General features: G+C 40.9%; 1 protein-coding gene across 1 annotated transcript in view; it reads right to left on the reverse strand.

Annotated features, from left to right (window-relative positions):
* LOC126234403 (zinc finger-containing ubiquitin peptidase 1-like) overlaps positions 1–17,034 on the reverse strand; it is a 224,105-nt gene that overhangs the window by 106,259 nt on the left and 100,812 nt on the right. Inside the window, exon 6 of the mRNA XM_049943091.1 lies at positions 16,051–16,174. Within this exon, the coding sequence (XP_049799048.1) occupies positions 16,051–16,174 (124 nt within the window). The remainder of the gene's footprint in view (positions 1–16,050; positions 16,175–17,034) is intronic.

Below are 17,034 nucleotides of genomic sequence, written 5' to 3' on the forward strand. Positions count from 1 at the left end.
TGCACTGCTTAAACTGTGTAAGTTGTATGGAAGTGATGATACTCAGCTACCTAAAGTTTTTCTCAGAATTTTAATTGTAAGTTGTCAAACCACTCTTACAAACGTTATGGAGCAGATGGTGCTCCATACCCTGCTATATAGCAGAGGGTGCTCCATACCATATCATGTGGTGTAGGGTGCTCTATATCATGTGGTGTGGCAGAGCGTGCTCCATACCATGTAGTGTGGCAGAGTGTGCTCCATACAGTGTCACGTGTTGGAGCATACTTCATATCATTCTTGTGGCACAGGGTGCTCTGTATTGATCTGCCTGTTGGAGGGTGTTCCATACCATGTTATATGGCAGAGCACATTTTAGCAATTTTATGCTGCATGGTATGCCTCATAACAATGGTGCATGGCAGAGGGTGTTTCTTATTTTATGTGGAAGAGGGTGCTTTGTAGAACCACCCCTGCAAGAAAACTAGCCCTCCAGCCGGTCCCAATCCCGGATAAAGTCAGAGGGTTAATTGTTGGGCTAACCATCCGACATTGTAAAAAACTTACAGGTTCCTTTACACTAACACCCAGCCTCAGATTGAAATGGATGTAACGGAAAACAACCCAAGCTTATGAACAAAGGACTACGAATAGGTACATGGAACGTAAAAACACTGTATGCTGCAGGACAGACAAAGATACTTGATGAAGAACTAACAGAATACAAGATGGATATTACAGCCCTACAGATGATAAGACGGCCTGGACAAGGTATGCCCATAGAGAAAAACTACACAATCACATACAGCACAAACGAGCATGGTCAGCATATATTTGGGACAGGATTTGCGGTTCATAATAAAATAATGGGCAATGAATGACACTAGAAAATGTCAATGAAAGAATATGCTACATCAGAATCAAAAGCAAATATAGAAATATCTCATTAATAAGTGTCCATGCCCCAACTGAGGACAAGGAGGAAGACATAAAAGACAAATTCTATGACACCTTAGACCAGATGTACCCCAGATTACCACTGTATGACATCAAAATTGTGCTGGGAGACTCAAATGCCAAAATAGGACAAGAACAGCAATGGCAACCATATATAGGCATGTTCAGCCTTCACACTGAATCAAATGATAATGGTATAAGGCTTATCAACTTTGCCACAGCTAGCAACATGAAAATAGCAAGTACATAATTCCCCATAAAGACATATTTAAAACAACATGGACCTCACTGTATGGATTAACTAGGAACCAAATATATCATGTTTTGATAGAGAAAAAACATAAAAAGGCAATAACAGATGTTAGGACAATGAGAGGGGCTGAGATAGAATCAGACCATTCTCTTGTGCTAATAAAGATGAAACAATCATTACCAAACCCACCAAGTAAGAACAACAGTGGTAAAAGAACAGAAAGAGTAGATGTGAGTGGGCTAAAAGAGGAGGAGGTGAGTAAACAGTTTAAGATTAAGCTTAAAAATAGATTCGCTGAATCGGAGAATGACAACAATAGAAAAACAGATGAAGATATCAACACAAAATGGAAGAAGATGACAACAGTAATGAGGGAGACAGAGTATGAACTACTAGAAGATAATAATAATAATAATAATAATAATAATAATAATAATAATAGCAATATAAAGTGCAGATCATGGTTCAATGAAACATGTAGAAAAGCAGTACAGGACAGGAAGAGGGCCAGACAGGCAATGATGAACAATAACAATCATGAAAACCATACAACATACAGGAGATCCAAGAGAGAAATGAAGAGTATAATAAGGCGAGAGGAAAGAGCATTCGTATATAAACAGATAGAGAAGGTTGACGAGGACTATAACCAGAACAATAGTAAACAGTTTTACAGGACAATGAATAGCTATAGAGAAGATTACAGTGCTATGTCTATGATAATGAAGGATGAGAATGGAAAACTAATCACTACGAATGCAGGAAATTTAGAGAACTGGAGAAAATACTTCAAAGAACTGCTGAACAAACCGGTAGATACCTACAACAATGAAAACAAGGCAGAAAACAATCAGAACGTACAGCCATTAGTTGAATAACCAAGTCTGATGGAGGTAAAGGAGGCACTAGAGAGGCTAAAAATTGGGAAGGCCCCTGGCATAGACATGATATCAGCAGAGCTCATCAAAGAAGATAGAAAGAAGACACATGAATGGTTAGTCGAACTGATAAAAGAGGTATGGAGAAAAGAAGTAATGCCAGAGGAAAGGAAAACTGCTGCTGTATGTCCCATACACAAGAAAGGACACAAAATGCTGACACAGAACTACAGAGGGATATCTCCCCTATGCACATGCTATACAGTAATATCAAGAAGTATACTAAACAGGCTCCGCCCATACATTGAGGAAATATTAGACACAGAACAAGAAGGGTTCAGAAAGGATAAATCAACAATCGACCAAATATTCACACTAACACAAATATTAGATAAGAATTGGAAGCACAATCATGATACCTTTTGCCTGTCTAGAGATTTCAACAAAGCATATTACAGCATAGTAAGAGAGGAAATGTGGTGGATAATGGCAGAGTACGGGATACCTGACAAGCTGATAAAGTTAACTAAAATGTGTGTGATGGAATCAAAGTGTTGAGTGAAAGTACAGGGGAAGTTCTCAGTAGCATTTGAAGTAAAAACAGGAGTGAGACGGGGAGATGATATATCGTCAATCCTGTTCAATTTGGCCCTCAACAACACCCTGGGGAGAGTAACATGTGAAAGTGTAGGAGTCACCATAGGAATGCGGATGATATTGTGCTGATAGGAAAGAACAGGGAAGACCTGGAGGAAATGGAGACTGTGCTAATGGAAGAAGCTAAGAAAGTAGGTCTAAGTATAAATGAAAGTAAAACAAAGTTCACGGTAGTAGGATGAAGAGCTCATTTAGGACCAAACCATCTAAAAATCAGAACTCTAACAATACAGAAGACAGACAGATGCACGTACCTCGGTGTCAACATCAACCGACAAAATCTTATAGAACAAGATATAGTAACAAGAATTCAAGTTGGGGGAAGATGTCTAGGAGCTATGCTCAACATCATAAGATCGAAGTTACTGTCTAGGCAGGCAAAAATAAGAATATATCAGACCATCATCAAGCCAATAGTGTGCTATGTAAGTGAGACATGGACCCTGACAAAGAAAACAGAGAAAAAACTCATCACTTGTGAAAATAAAGTACAGAGAAAAACATATGGACCAGTGAAAGAAAATGAACAGTGAAGAATAAGGAAAAACAGAAAACTCAGACAATTACACACACTGCCTGACATCGTAGTGAGTATGAAAATTAAGAGACTAAGATGGTATGGACATGTGAGAAGGAGAGGGGAGAACATGGTAATAAAGGCTATAATGGATGGAGATGCTGAAGGAAAGAGACCACTGGGACGGCTGAGAATGAGATGGAAGGATAATACCATGGCAGACATGCAGGTACTGGGTCTGGGAGATGACGATGCAGATGACAGGAAAGTGTGGAAGGCAGGACTTAATGAGGCCTAGGACCGGCTGTGGTTTGGGTGGCCAGTATAAGTAAGTAAGTAAGGGTGCTTTGTAGTGATATTACATCGGGAGTTGAGGGAGAAGGTCACACAGAAAATGTGTCTTGTGACGGGGTGACATTGGCATCAGGGGGCCGGCAAGTGGTCATAGCATGCACCAAAATTTCAATCATAACTTTACACAGTGTCCTATAAACAAAATTACTACTACGCTACACAAGTTGCCTGGCTGTAGGTACTTAGTGTCACCTATGCAAAGCAATGACAGGGATGCTAATTAAAGTTAAAGTAAAGAATTATGGAATGAAAATTGATGGAAAAAAAAGTAATGGTATTAAGTGGAAATAAAGGCGTAAAGATAAAGCTGAATGGATAAATATTAGAACATATGGAAAGCTTTAAATACTTAAGAAGCAGGATAGAAAGTGACTGTTAAAGCAGTACAGATATTAAAAACAGGATGGCAATGGCAAAAGAGGCACCTTGTAAAAAAACGACAGTTTTCTGCAGCAATATGGACAAAGATTTGTGGTAAAGAGTAATAAAATATTTTGTAGGCATTTGAGAGGTGGAAATGGCACAAGATGAACAGAATGAGTTGGATGCATGGAATGAAAAATGAAGAGTCACTGAGAAGAGATGGAGGAGCAAAGACATTTACTGAATGTTACAAAAAGAAGGAAAAGAAACTGGATTAGCCATATATTAAGAATGAAGGAGGGCTTATAGAAACAGTATTGGATGGATGTGAAGAAGGAAGAGGAGGCGAGGAAGAAAGAGATTTCAGATCCCAGACTATGTGCTGGATGGCAGCACATACAGCACCATTAACAAGGAAGCGAGTGACCGCAGGAAACGGAGATGTAAAGAAGTTGCTAACACGGCTGAAAACTGATGACGATGATGATGACAACTTGTTTACTAATTGTTCCCGCAAAAACTGGTCCACACTACCTCCGTGGCTTCTAACAGCATAACTTTACCCCTCTTTTCTACTTCTTTGGAATCATTGGTTTCCCACTTAAAAACTGCTGTAATTTGGCTATACCTACAGCTATTGGGGACTCTTCCGTATCTAAATAAGGTAGCATGGCAAAGTTATTTTTTGTACCAATGTGTTCTCAGACACTGTCCTCTTCCTGAAGCCCCTGTTTTTTGCTACCACTTCACACTTCTCATTACCATTCTTCTTCCTCAGCTTTTCCAAGTTTTTTTTTAGCATCAGCAAGCTCAGGCTTTGAGGCCCTAATTCTCTCCTGCCAATCAGCTATCACTCTGTCTTTGCGTGCAGACTCTACAGTACCATCCCCCAATGAAGTCATTATCACTACAGCTGCATTGCACTCCAAAAATAACATTTTTATAGCAGGTTAAACAATTAGCACTTATTTTTGTTTACAAACAATACGTAAATCTTGAACAATTAATAACAGTAAATTCTTATACACAAACAACAACACTTGAGTTTTATAGCATGTTGCATGTACAGTTGTTTGTTGTTGTTGTTGTTGTTGTTGTGGTCTTTAGTCCTGAGACTGGTTTGATGCAGCTCTCCATGCTACTCTATCCTGTGCAAGCTTCTTCATCTCCCAGTACCTACTGCAACCTACATCCTTCTGAATCTGCTTAGTGTATGCATCTCTTGGTCTCCCCCTACGATTTTTACCCTCCACGCTGCCCTCCAATACTAAATTGGTGATCCCTTGATGCCTCAGAACATGTCCTACCAACCGATCCCTTCTTCTGGTCAAGTTGTGCCACAAACTCCTCTTCTCCCCAATCCTATTCAGTACCTCCTCTTTAGTTATGTGATCTACCCATCTAATCTTCAGCATTCTTCTGTAGCACCACATTTCAAAAGCTTCTATTCTCTTCTTGTCCAAACTGGTTATCGTCCATGTTTCACTTCCATACATGGCTCCACTCCATACAAATACTTTCAGAAACGACTTCCTGACACTTAAATCTATACTAGATGTTAACAAATTTCTCTTCTTGAGAAACGCTTTCCTTGCCATTGCCAGTCTACATTTTATATCCTCTCTACTTCGACCATCATCAGTTATTTTGCTCCCCAAATAGCAAAACTCCTTTCCTACTTTAAGTGTCTCATTTCCTAATCTAATACCCTCAGCATCACCCGATTTAATTTGACTACATTCCATTATTCTCGTTTTGCTTTTGTTGATGTTCATCTTATATCCTCCCTTCAAAACACCATCCATTCCGTTCAACTGCTCTTCCAAGTCCTTTGCTGTCTCTGACAGAATTACAATGTCATCGGCGAACCTCAAAGTTTTTATTTCTTCTCCATGAATTTTAATACCTACTCCGAATTTTTCTTTTGTTTCCTTTACTGCTTGCTCAATATACAGATTGAATAACATCAGGGAGAGGCTACAACCCTGTCTTACTCCCTTCCCAACCACTGCTTCCCTTTCATGTCCCACGACTCTTATAACTGCCATCTGGTTTCTGTACAAATTGTAAATAGCCTTTCACTCCCTGTATTTTACCCCTGCCATCTTTAGAATTTGAAAGAGAGTATTCCAGTCAACATTGTCAAAAGCTTTCTCTAAGTCTACAAATGCTAGAAACGTAGGTTTGCCTTTCCTTAATCTTTCTTCTAAGATAAGTCGTAAGGTCAGTATTGCCTCACGTGTTCCAGTATTTCTACGGAATCCAAACTGATCATCCCCGAGGTCGGCTTCTACTAGTTTTTCCATTCGTCTGTAAAGAATTCGTGTTAGTATTTTGCAGCTGTGGCTTATTAAACTGATTGTTCGGTAATTTTCACATCTGTCAACACCTGCTTTCTTTGGGATTGGAATTATTATATTCTTCTTGAAGTCTGAGGGTATTTCGCCTGTTTCATACATCTTGCTCACCAGATGGTAGATTTTTGTCAGGACTGGCTCTCCCAAGGCCGTCAGTAGTTCCAATGGAATGTTGTCTACTCCGGGGGCCTTGTTTCGACTCAGGTCTTTCAGTGCTCTGTCAAACTCTTCACGCAGTATCGTATCTCCCATTTCATCTTCATCTACATCCTCTTCCATTTCCATAATATTGTCCTCAAGTACATCGCCCTTGTATAGACCCTCTATATACTCCTTCCACCTTTCTGCTTTCCCTTCTTTGCTTAGAAGTGGGTTGCCATCTGAGCTCTTGATGTTCATACAAGTGGTTCTCTTATCTCCAAAGGTCTCTTTAATTTTCCTGTAGGCAGTATCCATCTTACCCCTAGTGAGAAAAGCCTCTACAACCTTACATTTGTCCTCCAGCCATCCCTGCTTAGCCATTTTGCACTTCCTGTCAATCTCATTTTTGAGATGTTTGTATTCCTTTTTGCCTGCTTCATTTACTGCATTTTTATATTTTCTCCTTTCATCAATTAAATTCAATATTTCTTCTGTTACCCAAGGATTTCTACTAGCCCTTGTCTTTTTACCTACTTGATCCTCTGCTGCCTTCACTACTTCATCCCTCAAAGCTACCCATTCTTCTTCTACTGTATTTCTTTCCCCCATTCCTGTCAATTGTTCCCTTATGCTCTCCCTGAAACTCTCTACAACCTCTGGTTCTTTCAGTTTATCCAGGTCGAATCTCCTCAAATTCCCACCTTTTTGCAGTTTCTTCAGTTTTAATCTACAGGTCATAACCAATAGATTGTGGTCAGAGTCCACATCTGCCCCTGGAAATGTCTTACAATTTAAAACCTGGTTCCTAAATCTCTGTCTTACCATTATATAATCTATCTGATACCTTTTAGTATCTCCAGGGTTCTTCCATGTATACAACCTTCTATCATGATTCTTAAACCAAGTGTTAGCTAAGATTAAGTTGTGCTCTGTGCAAAATTCTACCAGGCGGCTTCCTCTTTCATTTCTTAGCCCCAATCCATATTCACCTACTATGTTTCCTTCTGTCCCTTTTCCTACACTCGAATTCCAGTCACCCATGACTATTAAATTTTCGTCTCCCTTCACTATCTGAATAATTTATTTTATTTCATGATACATTTCTTCAATTTCTTCGCCATCTGCAGAGCTAGTTGGCATATAAACTTGTACTACTGTAGTAGGTGTGGGCTTCGTATCTATCTTGGCCACAATAAAGTGTTCACTAAGCTGTTTGTAGTAGCTTACCCACGTTCCTATTTTCCTATTCATTATTAAACCTACTCCTGCATTACCCCTATTTGACTTTGTGTTTATAACCCTGTAGTCACCTGACCAGAAGTTTTGTTCTTCCTGCCACCGAACTTCACTAATTCCCACTATATCTAACTTTAACCTATCCATTTCCCTTTTCAAATTTTCTAACCTACCTGCCCGATTAAGGGACCTGACATTCCATGCTCCGATCCGTAGAACGCCAGTTTTCTTTCTCCTGATAACGACATCCTCTTGTGTAGTCCCCACCCGGAGATCCGAATGGGGGACTATTTTACCTCCGGAATATTTTACCCAAGAGGACGCCATCATCATTTAATCATACAGTAAAGCTGCATGCCCTCGGGAAAAATTACGGCCGTAGTTTCCCCTTGCTTTCAGCCGTTCGCAGTACCAGCACAGCAAGGCCGTTTTGGTTATTGTTACAAGGCCAGATCAGTCAATCATCCAGACTGTTGCCCTTGCAACTACTGAAAAGGCTGCTGCCCCTCTTCAGGAACCACACGTTTGTCTGGCCTCTCAACAGATACCCCTCCGTTGTGGTTGTACCTACGGTACGGCTATCTGTATCGCTGAGGCATGCAAGCCTCCCCACCAACGGCAAGGTCCATGGTTCATGGTACAGTTATCATGTCACAAGACACATAAATCAAATTGTATGGAAATTTTATCTATCCCTACATAGCAAAAATTTAAGCCTCGAGATACATATGCACAATGAAAATACCAAACAATATTTTCCAAAATACAAGTCAAAAAAGTATATCATCAGTTACTCAACATGACATGATGCAAATGTACATATAAAGCACAAAATCTGTTCACATATTACACTTAAGATTTATGAAAAATGATTATATGCACACATAAAATCACAGCATAGTCACTATGTCAAATTTTCAATAATTTTTAAGAGCCGCTTTGACTCATAAAATCAAGGATCTGGTTGTGGCTTTAAGTAGGGAAGAAGGCAGAGCCAGCAGAATCAGGAAAAGAAGTATTAATTAGCAGTACTGAGTTCTGAAAATGAACTTCGTCGTTTTACCACATAAAAGAATGATTTCAAGCTGGCAGCTATGCTGCAGAAATAGCCGATCAGGCATTGCACTTCCAAAGTTGAGTGGACAGTGATTTAGGTCCAATGAGTTTTATTATTTTGTGCATCAAGTCAAGGAGATAACAGTTCACTGAAAGAGGGCCCCGTTAAAGAAACAGACATGGAGATGTCCATTAAGTTGGGAAGAAATTGGGTAATTTTAGTGGAAGCTGAAGTGTGTGATGTTTGGATCTTAAAATCTTTGAATTCTCATAAAGGGATATTTTAATTGCTAGGTCTGCTAAGGTCATTGTATGAAGCCAATTGGATGTTAAATAGAGATTGTTAGAACTGATGTCCAGTAGATGGATCTTAAAATTTATCTGAGAGTAAATGAATTGCTACAGGGCAGTGATCAGTTGTGTTAGAGATGTTACTATTTAATCTTGTCTCATGGATTAAAACACGGCTGGTGACAATTACTGAAACTATTTCAATTATATAGAAGTGCAGGTAATTGATCTGGGTCTGCCAGGTAATAATTCCTTTGCCAACAGAGGTGCAATTATGTCAGATAGTGAGATTGGGTTGTCACAGAGAACCGGAGTGATTGCAACACAGATACATTATTGTGATATTGCATAGTCTAGAAGATAATTTAGTTGCCCTTTACGTATCTTAATGATGAAAATAAATGGCTTCATGGAGTTGTAAGTTGCCGTGTCCTGGTGTCACAAGCCACTGCAATTTGTACATAGCTTTCCTGTTTACCAGCTTATGGAAAAAATGGAATAATGCTCACTGGTGTAATAAAAGAGAAAGACGGAAAAAGGGAATGTTATTATTTACCAGCAAAATATAAATAAAGTGTAGTGAAAAAAATTTTATTTAAATTTGCCAGTGCAGTTCATGTACGAGGGCTATTAAGAAAGTAGGAAACGTTTCAACATTAAAAAAAAAAAAAAAAGTACAAGACATACATTTTATTACATACATCTGAAAGAGCAGCTGACATACTATCTTTCCGCATAGTCACCAAACACAATGAGGCACTAATCATAGCGTTGGACAAGCTTTCAAAGACCTTCATCGTAAAATTCTGCCACCTGAGACTTCAGCCAGTGAGTCACACCCACCTGGATTTCCTCGTCGTCATCAAAGCTTTTGAACGACAATTTCAAACAACAAAGTCCATGAAACTTGTGGAAAAGAAATCAAAAGCTCCGTTATTGTGAAGCAACGGTTTTCACGAATCATTTCATCAACTTTAGCAACAAGTAGGTTGGGTTGTTTGGGGAAGGAGACCAGGCAGCGAGGTCACTGGTCTCATCGGATTAGGGAAGGGTGGGGAAGGAAGGCGGCCGTGCCCTTTCAGAGGAACCATCCCGGCTTTAGCAATAAGATCGTCAGTCACAATGCTTGGGCGTCCTCTCCTCTCTTCATCATGAACGTTGGTTCGGCCATGTTTAAACCAAATGCACCATTTCCGGACAGAAAATCCAAAAATTACATTGTTTCTGTACATTTCGCACTGTGCACAATAAATTTCTATAGATTTTAGGTTTTTTGCCTACAAAAACCTTATCACAGACCACACCTCACAACTGGCAGGATTTTTGATTGCAGAACACATTTCAAATTCAAATATCGAAAAAACCAGACGTGCAGAGATGCTCCCACTGTATGGATGGATGGCGACTGAGCTGCCGAGCACGCACATACCAAAATATACGTGAGTGGCGCATGCATAGTGGCGTCAGTCGGAAACATTCCCTACTTTCTGAATAGCCCTCGTAACATTCTTTTGCGTGAACCAGAAATACTGTGCATCTGTTTTAATGTCACTGTTTTGTGCTGAAGAGTTGTCTGGTAAATGATCTTTTTTGAGTTGAAATATCGAAAATATAAGAAAAAGGACAGATCACTACTCACCATAAACATGACACATTGAGTTGAAGATGGACGCAACGAAAAGACTTGCCCATTTATCTTTTGGTGAAAGCCTTCCTCAGAAAAGCAAGCACATGCATTCCTTCACACAAGTAAGCACACCTCATGCACACAGGACTGCAGTTCCTGGCAGCTCAGGCCTGAATGTAACTGTCACATTGAACAAAAGCAGCAATCTGGAGGGGGCAAGGAAGGGGAAGGGATAGCAGGGTATGAGTCAGGGGAGAGAAGAGCACTATATTGGGGAGCATGAAGGGACTAGATGGAGCCATGTCAATACTGTCACCAGGCACAACTGTGGGAGGCTGTGGTTCTGGGAGGAGGGGAGAGGGAAAGGGGAGCAGAAAAGGAGAGGAGCAGGGAAGTAGAAAGACGTGCAGATGCGTTGGGTGAGGGCAGCACACAGTGATGGTGAGGGGGCGTGAATAGGTATGAGATGCTAAGACAGAGGGGGCGGAAACAGTTGGGTGAAGGATGTGGGGGCTGTAGGTTGCCTTAGGTTGCAGCCAGGATAATTTTGGGAGCAGGGAAAGTATTGTAACAATAACTATCATTTGCACAGTTCAGAAAAGCTGGTGGTGGAGGGGAGGATATAGATGGCCCAAGTTGTGAAGCAGCTACTGCAATCAAGTAAGTTACGTTCAGCTGCATGTTGTGCAACAGGGTGGTCTACTTTGCTCTTGGAAACAGTTTGGCAGTGGCTGTTAATCCTGGTGGACAGCTGGTTGGCAGTCACACAAATAAAAAAAGCTGTGCAATTATTGCAGCAGAGCTGGTATATGACACGGTCGCTTTCAAAAGTCGTCCCACCTCTGATGCGGTAGGATATGCCTGGAACAGGACGTGCTGGGTGGGTGGATTGGGCAGGTCTTGCACCTGGTCTTCCATAGGGATACGATCTCTGTAGCAAGAGGTTGGAAATGGGAGTGGCATAGGGATCGGCTAGGATGTTGTGGAGGTTGTGTGGGCAACAGAACACTACTTTAGGATGGGCAAGAAAGATCTAGAGTAGGATGTCCCTCAATTCAGTTATGATGAAAGGTAATCAGAGCCCTGATCAAGGATATGTTCAGTTGTTCCAAACCTTTCTAGCCTCCCAAAATGCCAAACCCTTAGTCTGGTTTAGGGTCACTGACGATACTTTCACAATATGGATTCAGGGCCAAGACACCCTATCCTCATTCCTTCACTTCCTCAATCCTTCTGTCCCATCCATTTCACTTGATCATCCTCAAACCAGCATGCCACCTTCCTGGATGCTGACCTCCTCCTCTCTGATGGCTCCATCCACACCTCTGTCCACACTGAACCCATCAATCACCAAAAGTACCTGCAATTTAAAAGTACACATCCCTAGCATAACAAAAAATACCTTCCATACAGCCTGGCTACCTGGGAACGGTGTATCTGCATTCACAAGAACACCCTTCACAAGAACTCCTTGTCCAGTATGCTGAAGGTCTCACCACAGCTTCTACAGACAGGCACTATCCCTCTGATCTAATTCACAAACAGATATCTTGTGCCATTTCCTCACATACCCCCAACCCTCTTGCCACCCTAAGAAGCAGCTGCAACAAAGGATCTCCCCCCCCCCCCCCCCACCCCCTGTCATCCAATTCCATCATGGACTGGAACAACTGAACCACATCTTCTGTATCTTCTGTCAGGGCTTCGATTAGCTATCATCATGCCCTGAAATGAGAAACATCCTACCCAAGATCCTTCCCACCCACCCTAAAGTGGTGTTCCATTGCCCACACCACCTCGACAACAACCTAGTCCCTCCCTAGGCCACTCCCAATCCCAACCTCTTTCCACAAGTACCATATGCCTTTGGAAGAGACAGTTGAGTGACCTGCCCAATCCACCCACCTAGCACTTCGATTTCAGTCCTGTCACTGGCTTATTCTATCGCATCAGAGGCCAGGCCACCTGGGAAACCAGCCATATTATATACGAGCTCCACTGCAATCGCTGCACAGTATTCTATATTGGTATGGCCACCAACCAGCTGTCCACCAGGATGAACAGCCACCGTCAAACTGTGGCAAAGAGCAAAGCAGAGCACCGTGTGGTAAAACATGCAGCTGAACATATCATGCTTGACTGCAATGGCTGCTTCAAAAACCAACCATCTGTATCCTTGGCCACCTGTATCCCTGGCCATCTGTATCCTTTCCTCCACCACCAGCTTTTCTAAACTTGCAGCTAGGAGTTTACCTTACAACGCTTTCTCGGCTCCTGAAATTATCCCGGCCTCAACCTAAGGTAACCTACAGTCCCCACACCCTCAACCGAACTGTTTCTGCTCCGTCTGCCCTATCACCTCTTCCCTACTCACGTCCCCTCACCCTCATTGTGTGCCATCCTCTGCCAGTGCACCTGCCTGTCTTTCCCTTTCCCTGCTTCTGTCTTTTTCTGCTCCCCCCCCCCCCCCATCTCTCTCAACCCCACAGCCTTCTTGTCATGTTTCCATCTAGACCCTGCATGCTCTACCAGAGAGCAATTTTCTCTCCCCTCCAACCATACCCTTCTACCCCTTCCTCTTCCCTGCCCCCTCCAGATTGCTGCTCTCCTTAATGTGACAGTTGCATACTGGTCCAGGCTGAGGGAGATGGTGGTCCTGTGTGTGTGTGTGTGTGTGTGTGTGTGTGTGTGTGTGTGTCCTTATCTGGAGAAGGCTTTGACCAAGAGCTAAATGTGCAACAGTCTTTTCATTGTGCCTGCCTGCAACTCAATGTGTCATTCCTTTATGGTGCATTCATTTAGTTAAGCATGCTCTACCATGATTCTTTTATCATTTACTCAAAACTCTCAAGTGCTTTGTTTCTTTCAGTATTTTCTTTTCTTTTACCTTATTCATACCCGTAGCAAATTTTGCTGTTTGAATAAGAACCTATGTTAAATAATTGCCTCTTGTGAGACCTGCATTTCTCCTGGTGTATACAATGTTCAAATAACATATAGAAATGCAGCACAAAGACACTGCCAACAACTGCCAATATTTCGACTGGAGCACACACTGCCATTTTCAAGGCATAGCTGCAGCAACGGAAAAACCGTTATGATGTGGAATGTGTCAAATGCACAAGAAATGCGCACAGGAAAAAAAGTTTTTTTTCTTTTTTTTTTACATTATAGTGCTACATCTGAATATTTCTATTATCTATCCCATTCCCTTAAATGACAAAAAATGCATATATTGTATCTTCAGATTTATTTACTCATATTCAAGAATTCATATACGTTAAAGAATGAGTTGTCAAGGAGGTATGATTTCAATTTTTTTGGAACTATTACTGCTGTCTGTCACACATTCTATTTCATCTGGTAATTTATCAAGAAGTTTTATAGCAGCATATTTTACCCCTTTCTGTGCCAAAGATAGGTTAAGTAAAGGATAGTGTAAGTCTTTCTTTTTTCTGGTATTGTAATCATGAATGTCACTGTTGATTTTAAACGGGTCCATGTTGTTGAGAAAAAAATTCGATACTGAGTAAATGTACTGTGAAGCAGTTACAGATGCCTACAAGATGTGCAACTATGAACCCCCACACATTACTCTAACTACTTTCTTTTGAGCAGTCAATACCTTTTGCTAGGTGTTGAGTTGCCCGAGAATATTATTCCGTATGACATCAGAGAGTGGAAGTATGCAAAGTATGTTAGCTTACTAATTTCTACATCCTCAAATTGGGAATTATTCTGATTGCAAAAGTTGCTGAACCTAGTCACTTTGTTGTCCATGACTCAATGCTTCTACAATTCAGTGAGTTGCGTACTTTACTCCTGAAGTATTTACATTCTGCCAAAACTTTCCTTACTATATTTATAATGTGTGGAAATTGAGCAAATAGTAACAAGCTAACAGCATTGCAAACGACTGTTCTGCCATCAGGAAAGAGGTTCCCAAATACCTGTCTTACCGTATCAAATGCGAGCCAACACCTAACTCAGGTATGGTAGTATGTTATTATGGCTTTCATATCAAATGTTCAAAAATTGACCTTGAAATCAATACACACTATAAAGCAATTCTGGACAGATAAACTGCATGCTGACTTATCTGGACTTATCACAACACAGACTTGTTGTATGACATTTCATGTCTTCAGGAAATATCAGTGTTTCCTTGTAGACCTTTTGTTTTAATTTATGCCACTGATACGAAACCAGAGGTGTATAGCCTTCTGAGTGTGCAACCCATCTTGTGTTTCCTGAACACCTGAACACACAATCTGCTCCAAATATCTTGTTAAAAATGTTTATAAGTATCTGTGAAGAAAGGGCAAGACATCAACCAGGTTGGTAACACATGGAGTGCCTTGTGTAAGATGTCTGCCAATAACTAGGGGAGCAGACCTGTTAGGAACTGTAGATAGTAATGGCTGTTTAGTGTCCCATCAATAATACAGCACCAGCGATGTTATTCTTGAAAAGCTTGAACCACACATTGGCAAGATCAAGATAGTTACTGATTCATTTCTCTCAGCCAACATGGATCTTCAACTGAATAGCAGTGTATAGCATAAAGATTCATTTGCCCTGGGCTTGTGAACTATGTTTCATCCATAAACAATATATTTTACAGAAATGACATATCACTTGGCAGTTCTAATAGAAACCATTTGGAGAACTGCAATGGATTCTGATGGACTCTGTGATGAAGGTCTTGATGGAGCAAAATGTGGAAAGAATGAAATTCATCAGACTGTAGTATTCACACATCATTCCTCTGGATGCTCCTATTTGCACTTCCAAGCTGCCTTGTAGTGACACGCAGATTGTGTGTTACTGCTGCTAAAGTGTTAACTGTGTTTCTCTCGTCAGCTGCTATCCTTTTTGAGTACTGTACTTTCTTCTTCGTACTTCCAGTTTCTTGATTTTTGAATGATCTTTGCAAAGACATGTCAGCAGAGTTTGGTACAGTTACAAGAAATTTTACTACACAACAGCAACTCTGCTCTAATAATAACAAAGAACAGACTGATGTTTCCAAGTGCACCGGAAAAACAACAAACTTTACATGTAGTATGTGTTTGCTTGTATTTGGTGCAGAATGTAGATGTTTGTGAGAACAATTCTCCTGATGGCAGGTCAGTGGTTTTTAGCATTTTTATCTGGGTACTAACTGATCATCAAGTTCCATACATGTTATGCCTTTGAAGTATATTTCCAATGCCACATAAAAAATGCATATTTACCTCAAAGTCAGTCTCGTAATTCAGCAGCTATGAACATATACAATGGCTTTGTTTTCCTTTTATCTAAAAAATAAGTCATGTATCCCACATGACAAGAATAGTTTAAGAGCTAACAAGAAAATAGGAAGTGATATAGTAATGGCTTACCTGTAGCCACAGCCCCAGCCTTTATCACCATAGGTGGAGGCATAATGGTCAACAGTGGTACACATATATGTTCTGATTACATTTGCCGAAGAAGAACTTACACCACGTATCTTAGGAACAAGACCTAAAACACAGACCAGAAGACAAATGAGTAAACATAAATGAGATGAAATGTTTTCCTTCCTTATTTTTTTGTACATACAACAGTAACCATGTACGTGTGGAGTGCACATGGGGGTTTTTTAGATTAGAGAATTCCCTCCCTAGGCCCGACAAGACGCCTCCTGAGACGCGGCAAGCTAGGAGTAGGCAAAATGCAACAGGAAATAACAATATTAATGTGGTAATAGTAAACTGCAAGAGCGTCTATAGAAAGGTCCCAGAACTGCTCTCATTAATAAACGGTCACAACGCCCATATAGTACTAGGGACAGAAAGTTGGCTGAAACCAGATCTAAACAGTAATAAAATCTTAAACTCAGATTGGAATGTATACCGCAGAGACAGGCTGGACAGTGAAGGGGGAGGCGTGTTTATAGCGATAAAAAGTGCAATAGCTGTTGTTGTTGTTGTGGTCTTCAGTCCTGAGACTGATTTGATGCAGCTCTCCATGCTACTCTATCCTGTGCGAGTTCTTCAACTCCCAGTACCTACTGCAACCTACATCCTTCTGAATCTGCTTAGTGTATGCATCTCTTGGTCTCCCTCTACGATTTTTACCCTCCACACTGCCCTCCAATGCTAAATTTGTGACCCCTTGATGCCTCAAAACATGTCCTACCAACCGATCCCTTCTTCTAGTCAAGTTGTGCCACAAACTTCTCTTCTCCCCAGTCCTATTCAATACCTCCTCATTAGTTACGTGATCTACCCACCTTATCTTCAGCATTTTTCTGTAGCACCACATTTCAAAAGCTTCTATTCTCTTCTTGTCCAAACTGGTTATCGTCCATGTTTCACTTCCATACATGGCTCCACTCCATA

The sequence above is a fragment of the Schistocerca nitens genome, chromosome 2, assembly GCF_023898315.1.
Source record: "Schistocerca nitens isolate TAMUIC-IGC-003100 chromosome 2, iqSchNite1.1, whole genome shotgun sequence".
NCBI classification, from domain to species: Eukaryota; Metazoa; Arthropoda; class Insecta; order Orthoptera; family Acrididae; genus Schistocerca; species Schistocerca nitens.